This window comes from Rutilus rutilus (genome assembly GCF_951802725.1).
Source record: "Rutilus rutilus genome assembly, chromosome: 7".
Lineage (NCBI taxonomy): Eukaryota > Metazoa > Chordata > Actinopteri > Cypriniformes > Leuciscidae > Rutilus > Rutilus rutilus.
This window is the reverse complement of record NC_140221.1, coordinates 11,020,719-11,045,974: the sequence shown is the minus strand read 5'-3', so window position 1 is coordinate 11,045,974 and position 25,256 is coordinate 11,020,719. Positions and strand designations below refer to the sequence as shown.

The following is a 25,256-nucleotide window of genomic DNA, read 5'->3' as shown; positions in this document are numbered from 1 at the left end:
AATGTAATATCAAATAACACTCTACAGTTGAAATCACAGTCAAGTACTTTAGATGTGCTTTAGTATGTTAATAAACACATTACAATAAGTGTTCTTGTTTAAGACATGACAAAAGATTATTGAAACATATTACTTAAAATGCACTTTAAAGTAAAACGTTTAAATTGGCATTATTACAAAGTGTAATTTCAAAAAGGTATGTGTGTTAAGAAAGATGTCATGAAAGTGTACTCTATATAATTTTTATTTGCAAGGACAGTTTTTTTTTTTTTTTTTTAAGTAGGTCTATACTTTTAAGATTTTAAGTACAATACAAGTGCACATTCAGTACAATTAAGCACACTTCTTTTTTACAATTTAAGGGACTGTAGCGATAACCTGAGACATACTGATACATACTAAAACGAGTTATATTTTCCTACTGTTCTATAGCACTGTGATCACAACTGTTTGACTGACATGAACATCCAGGCCGCCTGGCGCAGGGGCTACACTGGGAAAGGGGTTGTTGTCTCCATACTGGATGATGGTATAGAAAGACAGCATCCAGATCTTAAACAAAACTATGTAAGTGCTTTGACATCTTAAGATTATCTGAAACAAATAAATTGGTCACACTTTATATTAGGTGCCTTTAACTACAACGTATTTACGTATGTAAAAAAAAAAAAGAAAGAAAAAAAGTTTGAATTAACACAATAAATGTACTTATTGTGTTAATTCTGTATTGCAAAACACTTTTGCTGCTATTGAGGTAGGATACGGTTAAGGTTTGAGACAGGTTTCATGTTTAGGTTTAAAGGTAGGTTAAGGTGTAAGGAAAGGGTCAAAAGTGTAATTATAGAGGTGGCTGATACAATTCTAATATACTGTATTATATGTTAATAATAATATTATATATACATTAAAAATGAATGGAAAACAGAAAATGTACACTATCCATTGACAAACTTGGTGGTTTATTTTCTAGTAATCAGTCAAGTGGGAGTTGTTCACTGGTCAATATCAATAATCTCAAATACTGACTGATTAATTGTCAAGACCAATATATTGGTCTATCAGTAATTTTGATGGTTCAAAATTGTGAGTGAGATATGCAAAGCCCTATTCATATGTTGTCAGTATGCTGTTTTTGTTCCTGTTACTCTAATTTCCTGTGTTTAGTTTCTGTTTCCTTTGTTTCCTTGGTTCTCATTTGCTAGTTCGTTTCTATGATTACAGATTACGTTCACCTGTGCCTTGTTTATTTTTTCATTTACCATTGTATTTAATGCTTTTTTTTTATTCTTCTCCTGCGTGCCTATTTTCTAGTGATCATCTTTGTTAGTTTGAGTAAATAAAAAGAAGGCTGCATTTAGATCCTCTTTTTCTCTTCTTTGCCTGACCCGCCATGATGTTATTAATGTGTTATTATATATGTATAAGGATGCACGAGCCAGCTATGATGTTAACGGCAATGATCCTGATCCAACACCACGTTATGATGCCACCAATGAAAACAAGTCAGTCCATTTCCACTGTGACCCAGTGCAGTCTCACTTCCCTCAGTCTCTGTATATGCTGATTTTAAATACATTTTAAAATACAATGCTCCATACAAATACAGGGTTTTCCATTTCTTTGTGATTTCGCTAAAGACATGGAACAAGATGTGCTGGTGTGGTGGCTGCCTCTGCAAACAATTCTCTCTGCATTGTCGGAGTTGCCTACAATGCAAAAATTGGTGGTGAGTATTATCAGAAATGTATTTTTATGTTTGCTTGTTTTATACAACAATAAACATTTACAGAATGAAGTGTGGTATTCAAAACATAGCCTATGTTCTTGATATCTATGGAGCTGTCCAATCTCCTCCTGTAGGTGTGCGTATGTTGGATGGCGATATGACTGATATGGTGGAAGCCCAATCACTGAGTCTGAGGCAGCAGTATATTGATATCTACAGCTCCAGCTGGGGTCCAGATGATGATGGCAGAACAGTAGATGGTCCCGGCCCTCTTGCCCGGCTCGCTCTGGAGAGTGGCATACGCAAAGTTAGTGTGTGTTTGTGTGGTTATGTACATTAATGGGTAGAGTTTGAGTAAAGACAACACTGTCAAATTTTTTTTTTTTTTTTTTGGACTAAAAATACTCTACTTTTTGGGGTTTTGTTCAAATTTTTAATTTATTAAAAAAAAAATATTTTCCCAAAATAGAAAAACATTACTATAAACTTCAAGGCAGTTGTTTTGGAGCTGGTTGTTCTGCATGACAGTGGCCCACCAGGAGGGGAGTTTGACATGTGCTTTAAGCATACAATTCGTTCTCTCTTTTTTTAGAACATAAAAAAAAAAAGAAATTCCCTCATTATTTTGAAATAGTGGCCATTTAACTGAATTAAAACGAGGTAATGAATTAGTACAATTTGGCCACAATTCAACAAAAATGAGCGAACTAATTAATAAATTGTAACCTCTAATTAATTCAACCTGAAAAAGTGAAACGACCATGCCATTTTTGGGTTCAAAATTTCAATAATTCATCAACCCTTTTATCCAAAACGTGTTTTTGTCTTAACCCTTATTCAGTATGGTAAGCCTTTTCTAAGTATACAATATTTTGGACCTAGCCGGTTGTATACATATATGTCACTGTGCGTGTCCCGTCATATCCGTAAATAGAGTGTGGTGTGGGAGTAGCATAGGCAAAGAAGAATATGGATGGATGCATCTAAAATCGCATACTGTCTTGAGTAGGTACTTATTTTGAACAAGTAATTATTTCACAACCACTAAAAAAGTATGATCTAGTATTAATGTGTGTGTAGTATGAATGTTATCCGGATGACCTACCAGCTTCAGTAACTTCACTTCACTGCCATTCACAAATCATCTCCTGTGTCCTCACGGGATATAAAGTGTCCATCCAATGCACACTTCAGAATCTCGCCAGAAGAAGTAGGTCATCTGGGTACTTTTTATATTTACATTTACATGCTTTTATCCAAAGCGACTTACAAATGAAGAGAGGAATAGAAGCAGTCAAAAATTATGCTTTATAGCCACACTGAACTTATTTTCTAATTGATAAACTTTACACAGTTATTGAACAGATTTGAATCAACACTAAATAGACTTCAGCTGAACAATGACACTTTTTTCTTGTTAGACTAAAGCTCTGTTGAAGCTTGTTTACATCACTGGATCATTATTTTCCTGTTATCACTATAGAGCTGCTTTGAAATCTGTACTGTATAAACTTGATTTGACTTGATCGGAAAAGTACCATAGAGATTAAAGTGCAATTTACGTAACGATAGTGTTTTCGGAAACACAGCTACCTGTAGTTTGTACTTTACAGTAACGTGTAGTTATAAAAGTGTTAAGCTACATTTATAATTATTCCATGCTTCACTCATGCCACACTCTTCACGAAGATGAAACATCATCTTCAGCAGATGTAGTAGATAATCCGGGAATTGGTCTAATGGAAAATCATGCTTTCTAGTTTTAACCTGTTTTGTTCAGTTTGACTAAAAGTAAATAACACTCCGCCATAAACAATTAAAATAAGCAAAAAAATTTTTTGGCGTATTATTTTCTTTTCTTCTTTAGTACATATCAGACAATGTGAATCAAATTTTAAAAAGACAACAGTAAACATTAAGATCTTTTGTAATTGTTTTTGTTTATAGTAAAAAAAAAAAAAAAAAAAAACAGTGAAGGGTTGACACCCAGCATTCAAAAGAAGGTCTCCTGTTATTATTTTTCCTCATGTCCTTGTATTCTTTTAGGTGAATAATTCCTTTAAATGTTGCAAGAAAAATAACTGAAAGAAAAAAAAAAATACTGACAAATTTACTGATATATCGCTTGAGACTTACTGATAAAAATATTATGATTAAACTTTATTTGGAGTACTTCTATATTGCAAAATGCACATTTCTTAATATTAAGCCTAAATGTGTTTTAATATCACTAATAGTAGGGACAGTATTATCACTATAATATCAGTCTTTAAATGCAAGATATTTAAAGTGTATCTATAGTATACTTGCAATAGTTCCTTTCTAGCACAATCAAATACTTAAGTATATCTTAAGTTGGACCTCGGCACTATTTCTGGATAACTAAAGTGCATTAAGTACAAATTAAGTTGTTCCAATTTAGCAGACTTTATGTAAATCAATTTAGTATACCAAAAGTACAATTGCAGGCAATTTAAATGAAGTACATACATGTGTAAATATAGTGTAGTATACTTAACATAAAATAAATGTATTTCAAATACATTTTAGTACATTTATTTTTCACGATTCCTCTTTGCTTCTCAGGGCAGAAAGGGCCGTGGCTCCATTTTTGTGTGGGCATCAGGAAATGGTGGGCAGAGCCAAGACCACTGCTCATGTGACGGTTACACCAACAGCATTTACACCATCTCAGTAGGCAGCACCACTCAGAATGGACAAAAGCCGTGGTACCTGGAGGAGTGCTCGTCTACTCTGTCCACCACCTACAGCAGTGGAGACAGCCACAGCCTGGGCGTTGTGAGTTACTCAATCAGTGTTTGTTTGCTATGTGGGAAATTGGTCGTTTTTCCTCACTGGACCCGTACATATGTGTGATTTCAGGTGACAACAGATCTGAGGCAGCGTTGCACTAATGAGCACTCTGGCACTTCAGCATCGGCCCCCATGGCTGCAGGAATCATCGCCCTCACATTGGAGGCAAAGTAAGCAGTCAAGTCTAGTTTATTTGTGCTCTGTCTGTTAGATGTATCATCCTTCTGTCAGATCTGGAAAGCACTTTGTGGTCAAATCAAGTGTAGCGTTTTCAAACCTGAGGTTCTATTAAATGGCGAGGGTAAAACACTTATCTTGGATCACCTCATTTCAGACACTTTGATTCTTTCAATGGGTTCAGAGCTGAATTCTGTCATTGCTGCTCATGGGCTTTCAGTTCCATATACAGGTTTTATTGAGCCAAGTCTGTAGGACAAAGTATTTACTGCCATCCCTTTTAAGCATGTGATGAATAAACTCATTTCTTTGTTCTTCGTCCTCAGTCCAGCTCTGACCTGGAGGGATGTTCAGCACATAATAGTGAAAACGTCACGTCGTGGTCACCTGAGCGCCTCAGACTGGCAGAGCAATGGAGCTGGATATGATGGTAGACTAAAATAAGCTTGTATATTAAAAATCACTTATTATATATAATTCAACATCCAGGGTTCGAAATGACTTAGGACTCTTGGGGGGGTCCTCTAAAATGTAATTATTAAATTATAAAAAATTCTGAAGACTACCTTGCTACACTATATACTGTAGGCAAAATGATATGGAGCAATGTTGAAGTGTTGAAGGTGGGATAATGGTCTTGGGATGTTTTTCATGGTTTGGGCTAGGCCCAGTATTGTAGTGGTGTCTGGAGAAGTGGCTATAATCTAACAGGTAACCCTCTAACTCTGAATAAAACATTTTAAAAGATAATTGCGACTTTTTATCTCACAATTGCGAGTTTACATCTCGCAATTCTGACTTTATAACATGCAATTGCGACTTTATTTCATGCAAATCTGACTTTATATCTCGCAATTCTGAGAAATAAAGTCAGAATTGAGAGATATAAAGTCAGAGTTGCGTGAAATAAAGTCGCAATTGCGTCATATAAAGTCAGAATTCTGACTTTTTTCTCTCAATTGCGACTTTATATCACGCAATTCTGACTTTATAACACATAGGCCTAATTGCGAGTTTATATCTCGCAATTCTGACATCTTTTCTCAGAATTGTGAGATATAAACTAACAATTGTGAGATATTTAAGTTCAATTCTAAGGGAAAAAAAATACTTTTTTTTTTTTTTACCTCAGAATTATATCTCACAATTCTGATTTTATAACACACAATTGCGACTTTATATTATGCAATTCTGACTTATATCTCCCAATTGCGTATTATAAAGTCAGAATTGCGAGATATAAACATGCATTTTTATAAACAAAAAAGTCAGAATTTCAAGTATATTTCTCGCAATTGCGAGTTTATATCTCATAATTCTGACTTTATAACACGCAATTGCGACTTTGTATCACGCAATTTTGTCTTAATAACACACAATTGCGACTTTATATCACGCAATTCTGACTTTATAACCTGCAATTGCGACTTTATATCACGTAATTCTGAGATAAAAAGTCAGAATTACCTTTTTTATTTTTCACTCTGGTGGAAACAAGCTTCCATAGTCTGCTGTTAGCTGGCAGATAATTTGGCTTCATACACATAGCCTACTTAGCTAACAAGAAACGTTGACAACGTACTCTTCTAATCATTACACTGGGTATCTAGTTAATGCAACTTTTGATATAGGAACTCGAACTCCTAATATTTTACTATAAGCAATTATAGAGATATAAATATAATCGAAGCACTTACAGGATTTCACTCTTTGTGAGGTTTCGTTTTGCCGCGTTCAGCTACAGTGCGTGTCTGCGGGAGCACCACAACAACAATCTGCGACGCTGTATAGGAACTCACTCGGCTAATAGCTGCCCTGATTGCTGCCTCGCGCTAGGAAATAAATGAATTACTGTTATAAATATAAAATGTCACTAAAGACCTATAATTTTCACAATTATTTTTAATGTTAAAATATATTTGTCGGGGACCCCCCAAAATCCAAAAATAAATTATTATGGGGGTTCCCTAATGACTTATGGAGGGTCCGGGACCCCCCCCCCCAGACCCCCCTCATTTCGAACCCTGTCAACATCTATTCAATTTAGCTTAAAAACCAATTTAAATACTGTACCAGCTCACTTTTACTGTTAAGTGGATTTACGGAAACCCACACATAACAAAAACAAGATATCATAGTGATTGAACGATATTGATTTGTTTTTATGGCCGACCATAATTAAAGATGTTCAAGTACTGGTTCAATGAAATGATTTTACTGCATACTCAGAACCAAAAATAACTTCATGACAACAATGATAAACTGATGACAGTCCCAAACCCTATCCTGAGCTATGACATGAAATATTACAGTAAGTTGCTTTCTAAAGATGTGTATTTTTTAATGGCCTTCAATAGAGACAGATACTTTTAGATCTGTATGGTGTAGTTATGGCATCTATCAGCAGAGACTCCACAGCATAGATTAAGTATGCCCACATACTTTTAGTAGTGAGTAATAAAGGGTTAATTCATCCAAAAATGACTCATCAATTACTCACCCTCATATCGTTTCAAACCCATAAGACTTTCGTTCATCTTTGAAATTAAGATATTTTGAAGAGCTTTCTGTCCCTCCATTGACAGTCCATGCGACTACCATTTTGTCGGTTCAAAAAGTTCATAAAGAGATTGAAAACTAATCCACATGAATTGAGTGGTTTAGTCCAAATTTTCTGAAGAGACACGATCGCTTTATACGATGAACAGATTGAATTTACGCTTTTATTCACATATAAACATTGATCACCGAACATAAATAAAAGTTCAACCGCACATGCTTGACGCACGAGAACAAACCTCATTGGTTCTTGTGGAAGCTCAAACGTACTGCGTAACACAAGAGAATGAACTCTATTGGTTCTCGCACGTCAAGCAATCATGCTTGAGCTTCTATATCTGATGTGTGCGTTGATGAATAAAAGCCTAAATTCAATCTGTTCATCATATAAAGTGATCATGTCTCTTCAGAAAAGTGGGACTAAACCTCTCAATTCATATTGATTAGTTTAATGATCTCTTTATGAATTTTTTAAATCGTCTATAATTGGTAGTTGCGTGGACTGTCAATGGAGGGACAGAAATCTCTCAGTTGTGTTTCGAAGATGAACGAACAACATGAGGATGAGTAAATGATAACAGAATTTTTGTCTGAACTAACCTTTTAATAGTTGCAAAGGAAATGAAGTGTGCTCTCAATAGCAGTATGTAATAAACTGTATCATCACTGGCTCTTGTGCAGTTAGTCATCTTTATGGGTTTGGCTTGATGGATGCTGAAGCCATGGTGAAGGAAGCAGAGACTTGGAAGCAGGTGCCTCCTCAACACATATGTGAGCAAAACATAGTCCAGAATGGAAGGTAACTGTCTGATCGAAATCCTTGTACTTTCTCACTGATGATTCCAAACTGCTGTAGCGTTCCTGTATTCATACTAATGTACTTTCTTTACAAAACTGTCTTTACTACAACTGTAGTGGTACCATGCTGCAGTGACAGTGGACGAAATTATTAGAACATGTGACAGAACATTTGTTTGCCTCTAAAACATCATTTAATTTCATAATGTTCATGAAACATGCAGATGGTTGCTCTGAGCACAACAAATATCAAATGAAGAGTTTTATCCACTTTTAACTTTAGTATTTTGTATGTTCACCTTTTGCAGCAATTACAGCAGCACATCTCTCTGGCATAGTGTCAATATATTTCCTGAGAACTTCAACACTAATGTTATCCCATGCCTTCTGCAACTGAAGCCAGAGGCTTTCCTTTGAAAGTACAATAGATCTGTCCAGTTTATTTTCCAACTCGCCCCAAATTTGCTCTATGGGGTTTAGGTCCAGACTTTGACGGGTCCAGTCCATCATTTTCACTGTTCCAGCAGATTCCTTCCATCGCAGGTAGTTCCGGCAATAGTTTGAAGAATGTTTAGGGTCATTGTCCTCTTGGAAAATAACAACTGAAACCTCTTAAATATGCTAAGTGTTCTAATAAGTTTGTCCACCACTGTATATATTGGCACGGTATTAAATGATTACCATATTCTTCTACCAATGGTATTTACATTGTACTCCTAGATACTTTAAAGAATATATAATTATTTTTGTTAGTCTTATTGACTGAAGATTCACTCAGATTCTCTGTATTTATCTCAGGATCATAAGTCCAGAGAGGGTGTTGAGGTCAGTGTTCAAGTCCTCAGGCTGCTCTGCTCAGCGTCTGCAGCGGGTGGTCTATCTGGAGCACGTTATTGTACGTGTCACAATCACACATCCTCACCGGGGAGAACTGTCAATCACACTGACATCACCCTCTGGAACCAGATCTCAGCTTCTCTCTAACAGGTACAAATATACTGAGCCAGCTCAGATGGACTGAAATGAACGTAATAACTGTATGATTTATTGAAATACATGATTAATCCTATTAAACCTAATTTAATCATATTTGATGCATACATTTCTGAGGCTTCTAAATAATCAGTATTATTAAAACCTGTTGTACACAATCTTCTACATGGCTTCTGTTGTCTGATAGTACTTTTTAGCAAAGGCTTTTTAGTGTAATTCTATGCCATTATTCAATACGTTCTAAAATCATTACTGATTTTTATAATGTAAACATAAAAATAAATGTTAAATTGTTAGCAATATTTCAACATGAACACTTACTGGACTAAAGCAGCATAGGTTTACTTGATTATCCCATCCCTATGCATCTATTTTAGAAAAATCATGTTAAATTTGAGTTTCAAATATGAAACATCAGGCCTTTGAGGAACGTTTATTTTACATCTCTCAAATATCATTATATTGAATTGAATTATATGCCCTAGATATTGTCTAGCCTAAATATTTAAATATCGTCTAGACATATCATTGGGAGATATAGGGCCCTATCTTGCACCCAGCGCAATTGACTTTGTACACCGACGCATGTATCATTCCTATTTTGCACCCGCGCAAAGCGGACTTTTCCCTCCACAGATGCACGTCGGTTAACTAAGAAATACACTTGCGCTCCCCGGGGCGGTTCAGCGCAAAGAGGAGGCGTGTTCCGGCGCAAACGTTCCCTCATGCTATTTTACAGGTTTAGAAAAAAATTGCGCCACTGACCGAAAAAAAACTGTTTAAAGTCAGTGGCGCGTTGCGCATGTTATTCATATGCTATTTTAAGGGCGCATGCTTGGCCTTAATCAATGTAGCGTGTGCACAACGCGCATAAAATAATTATCATGGCCCAAATGATCATACGCCTGTTTAACCGAAGTTAATTAGGGTGTGTTTCTCCATCCCCAACGTCCCTGACGAGAACGTCGGTCTCCTCGGCTGTGAACCGCTGCTGGCGTGCGCCTGGCAAATCCGCCGTTATAATAGGAATCCGCTTTAGAACAAGTGCGCCTGCTCTTAAAGGGAATGTGAGATGTCGCTCTGATTGGTTTATTTCACGTTACGCCCAAACCACACCTATGAATAATGAAGCTACTTCAGACCAACCCCTTTTAGATTTGCGCTGGGCGCAAGAGTCATTTATCCCGCCGGGAAAATAGCAACAGCGCCCAAGACCCGCCCACAAAGTTACTTGCGCTATGCGCTTTGCGCTTGACACTTGCATTTCAGATCGTTAAAATAGGGCCCAAAGAGTGAAAACTGACATTTATATGCAGTTTATGTAAGTATTCTTTATAAATACTGCACCAAATTCCAAATTTTTGCTCAGTTTGGTCCTCTGAATAAAACTGTGTTTTTTTCCTCTTCATCGAGTATGATCTACATATTCTCATACATCTTATTATATGATTATGACCCATAAAAGCCTGATGTATCGATTCTCAAAAAAAAACCAAAAAAACATATATGCAAACTTTTTTAGATTTTGTTTAAAGAATGAATAAACTGTTCCATTTAAAGAAAATCAGACTATTATTTCATGTCTGGCTTTTTTATTTTAACTTAATGAATCTGCTTATAAAATACTATCTACAATAGCTATAAATCTTTACCTTTTCCCACTAATTCTTTAGGATTATCTGAGTGATTGTTTTAATCATTCTATGGTTATTTCCTGTCAGACCAAATGACCACTCCAGTGAGGGCTTCCTTAAGTGGGAATTCATGACGACTCACTGCTGGGGCGAAAAACCAGCAGGAGACTGGATCCTGGACATCAGAGACACCCCATCTCCACGCAGAAACAGCCGACTCCAAGGTGCCACACCACCTTAACATACTTTAAACTTAACTGTGGTAGAATCCATGGTATATGTACAAAATGTAAACTACAACTATAACAGAATGTTAATTATTTTTCCTTCTCTATTGTTTATATTAGGAAAACTGGTAGAATGGTCCCTGGTGCTTTATGGAACATCCACACACCCATACATGAGACATGAACAGCCCCGCTCTGCCCAGCTGCCTTCTGAAGATGACACCACAGACGAGTACAATGGTGATTTACCCAATTCTTTAAAAGCACGCTGGCCAAACGACTTTATTATAAATAAAAAATACATTATATGAAGGTTATTTTAAGAAAGTTCAGGAGCATGAGAGGAAGGCTGTATATATAGCTGTCTCTCACCTTCCCAGTTTTCCAGCATCACCTCCGCCAACTCTCGTCTGGTTCTTATATCCCAACCAGAGATATTGAGGGGAGTACTCCGGCTTTGTGCCAAACTCCAAACCCTCCCCTCGAACATCACGCCAAATATGCATACTCTTTACTCTTTAATCTGATCATATGTAAGCCTGAATTTGTGAAACAGTGCACTCACAAAATACGTAGACACTTAAGTCACAATTAAAATGTATGAACTGCATTTGATAACAAAATAAATACTAAGTAGCATCTGCAGAGATTTTATCAGAATTACATTTTTAATTTGAATAATATAGTTATTTTTAAATTACTTTTAGGGTCACATTGATTTTTAATGTGTGCATATATATCAGGTGATGTACAAGTCAGTTCTCCCTAGTAAAGTTCATTACACATGGACATGTTACACTAACATTTGACAAAAAGTGTCCAAGTAAGTGTCCAAATGAGTATATTGTTATATTATTTCAAACCTAGCAAACTTTTTGGGTTTGTTTGAAAAGTGATTTTGCTGTTTTTCTTTAAAATAAATGCAACTTGGTTTGATGTTTCATTATCTAATGCTGGAATTCCCAAACCTTTTTGTCAGCTGAACCCCTTAAATGTAAAATATTTGCTTAAATTTAACAGTGCATTCACATGTTCACAGTATGTGCTTCTACTTCTGTCTCTACAGTAGCAATATTCATACTGTTGTGCTGAGACATCCAGACACAAAAAATGCTTTACTGCTAATGAAAAAAAAAGTTACTTTTAAGGGTGTTCACACATAGGTTCACTTTTTACAACCAACTTATGCAACAAGTTACAACTTTTGTTTTGGCGGAATATTGGTGAAAAGCTGTAAACTTATGTCTCCACGAAATCATGTGAATGTATTGTAAAAAAGTAAACCTAGCGCTCATTGCATTCCCAAATGCACACTATATTCACAACACTTGCAGAGATGGAGTACGTGAGAAGCAGCAATTACTGTGGACCGAGCTGCTCTGAAAACATGCTATTATAATCTGCAAGCGTGTAAATGAACACAGTGTCACACTTTACTTTGAAACACAAAGCGCAACTGACTGTAGGTCTATGCTTAATCAAATCACACCATTTATTTGACTGTTACATTCAATTTAATTAATTATTAGCTTTTCATCAACTCACGAACCCCCATCAGTTCCCTCATTAACCCTTAACTGCCCACTTTTGGGGCCATTGTAAATATAATTATTTGTGAATACTTTGCTTTATCCCTCTACTCTGTATAAGGCTCTTGTGACCCAGAATGTAGTGAGGATGGCTGTGAAGGACCTGGATCCCACCAATGTGTTTCCTGCTTGCACTTTTTCCTGAAGTTCAAAAATAACACACGGTCAGGAATTTTTACTTTTCTCTTCGGTCCTTTCCTTCTTCATAAAAAGTTTACTGATACTACACTAACTTATTTTTCAGGATTTGTGTGTCTGAGTGTCCAGGCGGGTACTGGGGGGATAAGAACAGGTGTAAGAAGTGTTACTCCTTCTGTAAGTCGTGTTTAGGCAGCCGCAGTGATCAGTGCACAGCCTGTAGGTCTGGATACTATCTGAACGAGGAAAAGAAAAACTGTGTGACCAGCTGTGAGGATGGCTACTATCTTCACCATGGTAAGAGTGATGCCACCATGTCAATAAGACTGAAAAGCAAGTGGGTTACTTGTTTAAAAAAAAGAAACCAAGTACATTACACATTACTCTTAAAGTCCCCCTGTAGTCAATAATTGTATACCTTAAAATTCATCTTTGCTCACCAAAATTACATATTTAAACTTTTTTCCTTCATGCCTTAAAATAGCTTGAATGTAACTCTACACCCTTGCCTCATATAGTATACATGGTTCTATAAATATGCAAATTAGCCCCACCTCCACTCAGTCACACCAGAGATCCACTTGAGATTGACAATCACACGTTGACGTGTTTGGTTACAAGGTAGTTTGTGACGTCAGAAACACCAGCGATTTCAAAGTGCAATTTCAAAGAGAAATGACTCAGCAATGGTGTTGACTTATGAATTTGCACATGGTTTGTCTTAAACCGTATTAAAAACCCCACATAGACATATAATCAACATTAAAAGCTTGATTTTCACCACAGGGGGACTTTAAGTAAAAAATAAAGGTTCTTTCTGCTGAAAAATCCAGCATTGCTGGTCAATGCGTGTTTTGCATGCTGGGACCAGGTTGGGATGTCCATGGGAAGACCAGCTGATGGTGGACCAGCTACACCAGCTCAGTTTTGATTGAGAATACCATGACTATGCTGGTCCACCAACCAGACAGCTCTTTGCTAACTCTAACCAGCATAAACCAGCCTGGACCAACATGGACTTTTCAGTGTGGCTTATTGGCATCTATGGTTCCATGAAGAACCTTTAACATCCATGGAAACTTTAGAGGTTCTTTAGATTTCTTCACACTAAGAAAAAAAATGGTTCTTTTAAGAACTGCTGACTGAAATGTTTTTTGTGGTACCCAAAATTGTAGTTCTATGGCAGGGATGGGCAACTTCAGTCCTGGAAGGCCACTGTCCTGTAGAGTTTAGCTCCAACCCTGATAAAAATTCACCTGCCTGTAGCTTTCTAGTAATCCTGAAGACATTGATTAGCTTGTTCAGGTGTATTTGACTAGGGTTGGAGCTAAACTCTGCAGCCACAAAATCTCAAACCCCAGCCACAAAATCTCATTGATCCAAAATCCTATTCCACATCGCTGTATTTTAACTTCGCTTTTAGTGTTGACATAATTGAACATGACTTAAAACTGGTTAAGTATTAGAAATGTTTTTAAAACTTATTATATATATATATACACTCACCTAAAGGATTATTAGGAACACCTGTTCAATTTCTCATTAATGCAATTATCTAATCAACCAATCACATGGCAGTTGCTTCAATGCATTTAGGGGTGTGGTCCTGGTCAAGACAATCTCCTGAACTCCAAACTGAATGTCAGAATGGGAAAGAAAGGTGATTTAAGCAATTTTGAGCGTGGCATGGTTGTTGGTGCCAGACGGGCCGGTCTGAGTATTTCACAATCTGCTCAGTTACTGGGATTTTCACGCACAACCATTTCTAGGGTTTACAAAGAATGGTGTGAAAAGGGAAAAACATCCAGTATGCGGCAGTCCTGTGGGCGAAAATGCCTTGTTGATGCTAGAGGTCAGAGGAGAATGGGCCGACTGATTCAAGCTGATAGAAGAGCAACTTTGACTGAAATAACCACTCGTTACAACCGAGGTATGCAGCAAAGCATTTGTGAAGCCACAACACACACAACCTTGAGGCGGATGGGCTACAACAGCAGAAGACCCCACCGGGTACCACTCATCTCCACTACAAATAGGAAAAAGAGGCTACAAGTCTCGATTTCTGTTGAGACATTCAGATGGTAGAGTCAGAATTTGGCGTAAACAGAATGAGAACATGGATCCATCATGCCTTGTTACCACTGTGCAGGCTGGTGGTGGTGGTGTAATGGTGTGGGGGATGTTTTCTTGGCACACTTTAGGCCCCTTAGTGCCAATTGGGCATCGTTTAAATTAGGGCTGGGCGATATGGAGCAAAAAATATATCTCGATATATTTTGCTATATCTCGATATACGATATATATCTCGATATCTTTACAGGAAAAATAACCCCCCAAAAACTACTGCAAAAACAAATATGCCAAATACCACAAAGTCTTTTTTTTATTGACGTGCAAATAGGTAGGCTGTTCATGTAGGAACAAAGTGCTTCTGCAACATTTAAAAAAAAAAAAATCCCTGTATACAAAAATAATAATTTAACTGTAAAATAAAGGAAGAAATAATACATATTGCACTATTTTTAATAAACCTGTATAGAAATATCATTACTAATTTTGGCAAAAAAAAAAAAAAAAAAAGCCATATATGCTGCACAACTGTAGAGTAAAACATTAATAAAAAAAAAAGTGATAAAAATGCATCTAAAAATTGACATGATTGTCACAAAATCACACTGTCTGGGGCCTCTGGGGAACTCAGAACAACTGCTAGCATAAAGTTTAAGGTAAAAATAACTGCCATTAAATTACAGTATCTAACTGTTCATTCATTACATCACTTTACCTCTGTCTTTATCCACCTTTATCCTCTTCTCTTCTTTTTGGCACTGTATAGCAGAATAGGTAACTTAGGCTAATGCTAATTTATAATGTGTCATGTAAATTCAGCCATCCGTCACAATCAGGAAACTTTCACCGTTTCTAGACCTTGCGCGAGCTGCCAGGCCCGTTTCTACAGGGGAGCATGTTAAGTGTGAGTGCGCCCTCAAACAAAAGTAATGCGGCGAGAGGCGACGCTACACAAAAAATTACCAACAACAACTGATCGCGCGCGCGCTGTTTCTGACGCACTTCAAGCACTCGCTGGGCGGGGAAAAATGTATGTGCCTGACCGGACTCGGGGCACTTGGTTGAATGAGACAACACGCGAGGGCAGGGGGAACAAAAGCAAGGAGGCGGAGGAGGGCGGGGGCGAGCGCGAGCACAGCACAGAGAAGGCAAACAAGCAAATTGCCGAAATCAGAATTAAATATAAACAATATATCGATATATACGATATGTCAAAATCCATATCGAGTTTAAAAAATATCTCGATATATCGTAAATATCGAGATATCGCCCACCCCTAGTTTAAATGCCACGGCCTACCTGAGCATTGTTTCTGACCATGTCCATCCCTTTATGACCACCATGTACCCATCCTCTGATGGCTACTTCCAGCATGATAATGCACCATGTCACAAAGCTCGAATCATTTTAAATTGGTTTCTTGAACATGACAATGAGTTCACTGTACTAAAATGGCCCCCACAGTCACCAGATCTCAACCCAATAGAGCATCTTTGGGATGTGGTGGAACGGGAGCTTCGTGCCCTGGATGTGCATCCCACAAATCTCCATCAACTGCAAGATGCTATCCTATCAATATGGGCCAACATTTCTAAAGAATGCTTTCAGCACCTTGTTGAATCAATGCCACGAAGAATTAAGGCAGTTCTGAAGGCGAAAGGGGGTCAAACACAGTAGTATGGTGTTCCTAATAATCCTTTAGGTGAGTGTATATATATGATATTTCTGTGATGTGCCTGGTTAGGACACACCTTTTGACTTATTCTGTGTTCATGAATGTTTTTTTAGATGCAGAGGAAAACGTGTGTAGGAAGTGTAATATTGAGAACTGTATGAAATGCACCTCAGCCTCCATTTGCACAGAGTGTTCTGAGGGCACAAGGTAATATATTTTTATTAAATGTTTGAACCTACTGATATTTCATGAGGCATTGTAGCTATGTCAGTTCGCTGTAATGAAAGTTGACTGTTTCTCTCTTCGGCCCTTTCAGTCTTGTGGGCAACAGATGCCAGAAGAGTTGTGAGGTGGGCCATTACTACAGTAAGCCGGAGGACTCATGTGAGCCCTGCCACCCAGCCTGTGCTACATGCAGAGGTGGACAAAGTACACAACTTCCTTACTTGTGTGAAAGTACAGATAATACTGGTCAAATATTACTCCATTACAAGTAAAAGTTGTAAAGACCGATTTTTACTTGAATAAAAGTACAGAAGTACTTGTTTTTTAAAAATACTTGAGTATCTAAAGTAAAAAGTAAATGCCAATGCATTGTTTTATTATTGTTGCATTGTTATAGTACCTCATGCCTCTGAAGCAACCTAGTGAATACACTGACCAGTTTTTAGTATCTGTGGAATTAAGAGCTTTTAGAATGTTACAGAACCTATAGAAATTAAACAACTGAATTGATAAAAAAGAATATAATCATCTTAATTTTATTTATTTAACACTCCTACCACCCCCACAAAAGAAGTACACATCTACACTATGTGTATCCATTAATGCACATTTGAAACAAGTGGTCTGTAAATACAGACTGATCAGAAAAAAAAAAAACAGAAAAAAAACCCCAGCTACACAACCATAGCTGTATAACTGCCCAACAGCAATACTGCTTTAACAAAGAGCAAAACAGAAATACTTATTTGCCATGAAAACAAAACTTTAAAAACATTAGTTGTCACAACGATACTGTCTCTCACAGATCACTAGTAGAGAGAAATCATACAAATCACCGAACTTCACGACACATGACCATACAAGAATGATTACTGATAGGCTGTCTGTCAGCCACAAAAATCCAATCACGTTTTAGAGAAGAAAAAAAATCAAGCCCTGACTAACATAACTACTTTCTACTCAAGGACCTTGACAGAAATGTAGTGTAATAAAAAGTACAATATTTGTTTTTCAAATGTAGTGAAGTTAAAGTAACAAGTTTCCAGAAAAATAAGACTAAAGTACAGATACTCATAAAAAAGTGTACTTTAGTACGGTACTCAAGTAAATGTACTTCGTTACTGTCCTCCTCTGGCTATGTGCTGGTACAGTGCATAGAAGTACAACACATCATCAATGACATCCCAACGAATGAATTAAGAACAACATGCCAGCATGACATTTCAAAGTCGAACCGATTGTCCACAACAATATTCGAAGACTTCCTACTGTAGCTCTAGTTTTGTTTTCAAAACTTATTTTAATCTATGATCACTACTAAATTACATTTTAAAATTGCTAGGATTAAATTTTAGGATTCCATAGGGTTTATTAGTTTTTATATTCTACACGTTTTAACCAATTAATTTACTTGACTCTTAAGTTGTTGTGATTTACTGGATAAGGATTTAAAAATATATATTTTTACTCACATTATCTACCCAATAAAATATTTTAGAGCTTGACATAACTGGTAAAATATATGTTTGTTTTAATATTTTATTTATGTTATACATTTTATTTATGACTTTTCCAGGTCTAGAAATCACACTTTTAAACATTAGGTTCCTTCACATATCCATGTTGTCCAAGACAGTGGGAACCCTGGATCTTCAAAGGAAATAGTTGTTTTACCATATTGTAATACTTGTTTTGCCTTATTTTAAATACTTTTAAGTCATCTTGCTGCCCCCTTTGAAGTTTGCTAATGCCCCCTAGTTGAGAACCAATTCCCACATGTACTTTAGGATTCTTAATCCAAATCAGTTGTAAAGGATCCTAATAGGAATTTTCATTAAGGAATTCAACATAACGCACAAAAATCTGTTATAACATAGTTCCCGATAGGACTGTTATGATTATGAATAATATACCTTAGCATTAGACTATCCTAAAGCCACAGATTTTTAGAGCCCATTGACCCCTGGAGGTCTGAGATATGTTAAACATATATAATTAATTTTCTTTTAAAATGGTCATGACATTTTTAACTATTTAAATGAACATTAAGTAATGATCCAATAAGGAGTACATGATGTGATGACGTTAATGAAATTAAATGTTTCATTTCTTTGTTCGGAGATGTTGAATGTTCAGAAAATTCAATGTTTTTATCCACTTGTTAGTCGTGACATATGCAAAAGCCGTTTATGTTGCACATTATATTTAAAGCACACATTTTAACACTTTAAGTATTAAAAAAACATGGTTTACAGTGTCTGGGCTCATGGTGCCCTGGACACCAATATTTTGAAGTGAGTGCACTGTATATTAGCACCGTTGGTAACACTTTACAATACGGGTGCACTAATCTGCATTAATTCATACTTAACTAATGCACAGATAATCATGTGTTAATGTATGACTCATGAAGAACTAAACCATTAATTAATTAATTACTGCATCAGCAACTAATAAAGATTCTAAATGATTAATAGTCATGTGCCTCAACAAGTAAAGTCATAACATAATGATACATTTGCAAATCATTAGTTAATGATTAATTAAAGCAGACAACTGGAAGTTGAAGTACATTGCCTTGACCAACTGTGGTAATTAACGCATTAATTTACACTTTTAGTTAATACAATAAGTTATTAAGGAATTAATACATTATGACACATTTAATTAATAAATATTAATATATTACTTAATCTATTAATCATTTTGAATCTTTATTAGTTACTGATGCAGTAATCATTAATTAATGGTTTAGTTCTTCATGAGTCATACATTAACACATGATTATCTGTGCATTAGTTAAGCATGAATTAATGCTTATTAGTGCACCCGTATTGTAAAGTGTTTCCGCACTGTTTGCTCTTTGCGATCTGAATGTTTGGAACAGTAGCATGTGATGTAACAACTGAATTCTGTCATAATCTGGAACCAGTGGGATCAAACAAGAATCCTTAAAAATCAAATAAAAGTTCAATTCAAATAATTTTGAATTTCAGTTTATAGTATGTTAATGGTTTCTTAAAGGATTCTCATTCAGGATTAGTTCCAAATTATGATATACTGTAAATTCTATTAGCAATCAGCATTCCTTTAGCATCTTGTAATTGTGGAACTGTAGGGCATCATACGATTTCTTTTCTTGAAATGATTTCTTTTAACTATTACACTCTAATACTACACTTAACACTACTTATAATCAAACAAGGGTAAAACAAATCTGTGGAAATTCTTGTGTTCACTATTTATAATATCCAAGAATGTGATCAAATTCCAACAGCAATCCTGTACAGGAACTTTTGACATGGACATTTTGTGTTTTTAACTGATGTGAGTTTGTTTTCATGTCTTTGTACAGCTGCAGGTCTAGAGTTATGTAATCGCTGTGCTGAAGGCTACCTGATGGAGAACTGGAGATGTGTGTCCTCCTGCAGTCAAGGTTTCTACGCTGTTCAACCGAACTCTGACAGCACAGACACTCAGAGCACCTGTGAGAGGTGTGTGTGTGTGTGTGTGTGTGTGTGTGTGTGTGTGTGTGTGTGTGTGTGTGTGTGTGTGTGTGTGTGTGTGTGTGTGTGTGTGTGTGTGTGCGTGTGTGCTACAACCTCTCATCTCTTCAACATTTATCATCATCTCTTATCACTAGTTTGATTCTGTGTGTATATGTGCAGGTGTGATGTGAGCTGTCTGGCCTGTGTCGGGCCGGGTAAAGGAAACTGCAGTGAGTGTGTAGATGGACACACACTTCAGGATGGCGTGTGTGTTCTCAGCCACAACTGTGGTGATGGTAAGTTCTGGTTCTTTCAACCAGAGTATGCAACCTGATGATGCAAAGTACTGTAAAGTTGTTGTAACACTATCAGATATAATTGCAATGAATTTATTTTTGTGTTTACAGGGGAATATCAGGATGAGAGTGGAGAGTGTCAGTCATGTGATGTGTCCTGTCATAAATGTAAAGGTCCAAAGAGTGAGGACTGTCTCAGCTGCTCCAACACACAGTAAGAAACCTTTTTTCAACAGTTATTAACCTGCTGAAAAGACTCCATGGCTGGTCCCAAGCATGGGATGCTGTTGGCCAGGCTTTTTAAAATCGGCATATCAGAATATTTTTTTCAAGGATCTTGTGACTGTCAGGGTTATGTTCAGTTTCTGTTTGGCTGTTTTCCTTTGACCCAGTTTTCCCATGTGTTACATTGATTGTTAAGTGGTTGTACATTCTCCTAGATTTCCTTCTGTTTGGTGTGTTGAGTATTATATTAAAAGTCTGTTTGAGTATCTCGTTCATCGTGTGTTTAATTACAGCCACCTGCCAGTGGCAGTGACATTGAAGACTGGATTAATGGCTGCTGAAAATCTAGCTTTTTCCACCACAGGAATAAATTACATTTTAAAATGTATTCAAATATAAAATAGTTATTTTAAATTGCAACAATATTTTACAATATCAAAATTTTTACTGTATTTTTTATCAAATAAATGTGCCATTGGTGAGCATAAGAGACGTCTTTAAAAACATTAAAAATCGTAATTATTACAAACATTTATTTATTTATTGGTGAAGTTTTTAATATCTTGGCAAAGTAAAGAAGGCATTTATGTTGTTATTGTTACTTGTACAGGAGATATTCACAATATATAAAAGTGAATTGTGAAAAGTGATTTAGAGAATAGAGAGAATAGAGAGAAACAGTTGGTCATTCAGTCAGTTACCAGTACACACAAAAGTCATTTTCTAATAATGTACATTTCCTCTGTACTGCTCTTGTAGATGGCTGGATGAGGGACGTTGTGTGGTCAGCTGCTCAAATGGGAAGTACGCATCCAGTGGACAGTGCCACCTCTGTGACCACACCTGTGCCCAGTGCCTTGATGCTGGTCCTGCTAACTGTACCAGCTGTGATACAGGTCAAGATTCATTTCTCATCCTTAATCCCAATTGCTGCTGTTCCAATAACTCAACTAAATTGTGCAACTGACAGAAACCAATTAATCTTATTTCTAAGAGCTCCAAAATGAAAACTTGCCAAGCACCAAATGTAAGTAAAAAAGGGGCTTCATAATACAGTCTGACATTTGCTGTTCAGACTTAAGCAAATTAAATCAAAGAGATACAATTGGTTTAATGGTCCAGTGTGACCAGTGTTTCAAATCTTATAGAAAATTTTACCTTAGCTGATAATTTACCTTTAGCTTGGAAGAAAAAAAAGAATTTTTGGTAACACTTTATAATAACTCCACACTTTTAATCATTAGTTAAGCATTAGTAAACAGTTAATTCATCATTTATAAAGAATTAAAAGACATTAATAAGCAGTATATAAATACAGCTATAAATGCTTTATTCTTGTTTTAAACTCATATCTATGATGTGTTTAATAATTGTATTTTCATACTTTATTAATGATCAATTTATCATTTCTAAATGAAGTATACTATTTACAAACCAGTTATTTAGGAGATGTCAGTGATTCATAGAAAGTGTAAGTAAATGATTAATAAACTATTTCAATGTACATTCATAAATCTTATTATTCAGACATATAGTAATAGTTACTTGGTGTATTAATAAATGGTTTATTAACATGTATTTCTACTGTAATTCAGGATTAATTTGGGTAGTTATAAAGCATTTAGTAGTGGTCAGTTAACTATTTTTGTGAGCTCATCTAAAGTGAGGACAAGCTATGCCTTGTAAAGCATTTATAAAGGAGATTTAAAGGCTCAGTTTAATATTTCAATGTACTGTATCACTGTTGTGTTTGTTTCCTTTTTCTGTTTAGAAGATAACTGAGTCTTTAAATTTCCTTTATAAATGCTTTACAAGGCATAACTACTCCTCACTTTAGATGAGCTCACAAAAATAGTTAACTGACCACTACTAAATGCTTTATAACTACCTGCATTTACTACATTTACTTACACTTAAGTGATCTTATGAATCACTGACAACTCCCAAATAACTGGTTTGTAAATAATGCTATACTTCATTTAGAAATTAGAAATTGAACATTAATAAAGTATGAAAATACAATTATAAATTGTACAATAATAAAGCATTTATAGCTGTATTTATGAACTGCTTATTAATGTCTGCTTTTTAAATTATGAATTAACTGTTTACTAATGCTTAACTAATGATTAATAGCGTGCAGTTATTATAAAGTGTTATTATAAATGTTCTATCATGATCGAAACTCCTCAATTTCATTCCTGGCTTTAAGCCACCAAAATGAAAATAGGAGAAACAGCATCATGATGGTCTCACTGTTTTTTGACAGGTGGTGAGAGACTGGCAAGTTTATGATGTTTTAAGTGACACAATGACCTGCAGTATTTGCTGCAAATGCACAAACGTGAAAATATTTATGACCAATACTTTTTTTTTATCTTTCTCCATTTACAGTATGTGTCCCTGTGTAAATAAATTTGTGTATGTGCTTGTATTATGTGTGCTGTAGATAAGTTTGGGATGGACCGGCACCTGTATAATGGCGAGTGTTTGGATGCGTGTCCTCAGGCTCATTTCCACACTAAGTTGAAGGCATGTGAGCCATGTCCTTCACACTGCAAACTCTGCTCCTCAGCCACACACTGCATCAGGTGTGACGACTCCTTCTACCTCAATGATGGTCTCTGTAATAAACCAGGGTGTGGTGAAGGTATGGCTTATTGTTCAGTTTTGTTAAAATGTATTTATTTATTTCTTTGTTAGAACACACAAAAAAAAAAGAGAAATATCAAGCGTAGCGTCAGTTCTGGCAGGACACGTTAGTCAAGCTCGCATCAGCTGACTCTCAGCTGATCCACATCTACCTATAGACCTTATGTAGCCCCGCCCCTTTTCAGCGCTGCGCTCGTTGTCTTTCAGCGATTTTGCGTGTTTATTAATGAACGGCTCGTTTTAAAATCTTCCCTGTCGACTGACATTTGTTAAGTCATCTGCTTTAAACATTACAGTCCTCATGATAACTTTCGTTAACTTTACATTAAGTAAATCCTCTTCAAAAGCTAATTACTCCTGGACAGCAATGCCATAGAAATATACAGAGCGACCACAAAAACGGAAGTTAAAAGACAATATTCTAAAGATGGCAGTGCCCTCTTTCTCTGGCGCATAAGGTCTATAGGAATACGATATCTATCACTGTATACATATATAAGCTCCTTCAGTATTATCAGCAGCTATCGCGTTTCTCAGGAGCTAATAACCCTAATTACCATAATTTTGTATTATGTTACTTTAAAATCTTGAATTAATGATATCTGCAATACATTCATGTTGGTTCTGTTCTGTTTATCTGCTCTTATCCATGATAGGCTGCATGGATGCACAGGGAGTTCTTGCCCAGAACAGAACCATACCGCCAATCCTAACTGTATACTAATTGTCAATCGCATTTGACGATAGTGGTCCTGACAGAATTAGCACAATGTCCAAGCTGCTCTTTTTTTACACAATGAAAATTACATTTTCATTTCGGGGTGAAATATTCCTTTAAATATTATTAGTGCTAGGCTTTGGGCTTATTTTTCACTTTCAGGACAGACCTCAATCAATGCAGTTAATTAGTTTGTGTGTGTGTTTTAGGGGAGGTGGAAGACCCAGAATATGATGACTGCATGTCATGTGAAGAGGGATGTAATAAGTGTGTTCTCTGTAAGTTCAGCATTTTTTTTTTAGCATTTAGTAATCACTATGATAGTATTATATAATGTAAACCCGAATGCTCACAATAATTGCTTGGTTTGACTAAAGCAAACTTAAATTAAATCAAATTAACTTTTATGAGTATTTAGAACTTTCCTTTGATTTCACAAAACTGACACATTTTGAGCAAACTGAATTGTTTTATTGTTTTGAGTTTTGTGAACATGTTTCTTTTAAATTAGACAAACTTAAACTGAAAACTGGGCTTGGATTTCTATTTCCCAGCACGCGAAAGGGAGAGTAAATGCTAAAATTAAGTGTTGTATAATGTTTCTGTGCAAGATTAATGTTAAGTGAGAGATTTAGTGTGCACAGTTCTGCTATGCTAATTTATAATTTAGAAGAGTTTCTGTTATGTGTTTTTGTTTTTGTTTTTTTGCATAAGTGGAGCATAAGCTTAGTTGGGTTGAGAACAGATATATGTTTACTGCTCTATATTGCCATACTCATTCAGCAATTGCTATGCCATGCTGATTCTATCAAAGCATTGTGTTACCAATTAGCAAGGTAGCATTTACTGAATTAGCTAATTAGCTTAATCAGATATTTCTAGTTAAGAGCAATTAAAATATATGAGTACAAAACAAAAATCTGCCAGTTCTTCTCACTGAAACTTTGCATTTCTTAACTTAAAATGTTTTATGTAACTAATAACCTCAACTTTTTTGAGTTATGCCAACTTATTTGGGTTTACAGTGAGTGTTTTAGAATTTAGTAATCACTACGATAGTATTATATTAATATGATCATTCTTGGGATTAGTTTTCTGTTGGAGCACATGGCTGACATTAGTGTTTGTTTGTCATGTGCTTTTCGGAATTTCAACAAAATGTCTAAAGTAAAAAAGTACAAAAAAGTAGTTTTAGAACATAATTGACAGATGCAACAAATTGTTTTGACTTCACATTCCACCGTGAACTACA

The 25,256-nt window shown here is 36.0% G+C and overlaps 1 protein-coding gene across 1 annotated transcript in view; it reads left to right on the top strand.

The window, feature by feature from the left end:
• The window catches only part of pcsk5a (proprotein convertase subtilisin/kexin type 5a), a gene marked incomplete at its 5' end in the record, with an annotated part of 53,580 nt that overhangs the window by 3,337 nt on the left and 24,987 nt on the right, over window positions 1-25,256 (top strand). Inside the window, 21 exons of the mRNA XM_084415196.1 lie at window positions 433-567; window positions 1,426-1,502; window positions 1,638-1,726; window positions 1,861-2,033; window positions 4,313-4,525; window positions 4,610-4,710; window positions 5,044-5,147; window positions 7,958-8,075; window positions 8,873-9,061; window positions 10,789-10,925; window positions 11,049-11,168; window positions 12,579-12,681; window positions 12,762-12,952; window positions 16,520-16,607; window positions 16,717-16,820; window positions 19,981-20,119; window positions 20,294-20,409; window positions 20,521-20,623; window positions 21,394-21,530; window positions 23,084-23,284; window positions 24,214-24,282. Coding sequence (XP_084271322.1) covers window positions 433-567; window positions 1,426-1,502; window positions 1,638-1,726; window positions 1,861-2,033; window positions 4,313-4,525; window positions 4,610-4,710; window positions 5,044-5,147; window positions 7,958-8,075; window positions 8,873-9,061; window positions 10,789-10,925; window positions 11,049-11,168; window positions 12,579-12,681; window positions 12,762-12,952; window positions 16,520-16,607; window positions 16,717-16,820; window positions 19,981-20,119; window positions 20,294-20,409; window positions 20,521-20,623; window positions 21,394-21,530; window positions 23,084-23,284; window positions 24,214-24,282 — 2,707 coding nt within the window. The remainder of the gene's footprint in view (window positions 1-432; window positions 568-1,425; window positions 1,503-1,637; window positions 1,727-1,860; window positions 2,034-4,312; window positions 4,526-4,609; window positions 4,711-5,043; window positions 5,148-7,957; window positions 8,076-8,872; window positions 9,062-10,788; window positions 10,926-11,048; window positions 11,169-12,578; window positions 12,682-12,761; window positions 12,953-16,519; window positions 16,608-16,716; window positions 16,821-19,980; window positions 20,120-20,293; window positions 20,410-20,520; window positions 20,624-21,393; window positions 21,531-23,083; window positions 23,285-24,213; window positions 24,283-25,256) is intronic.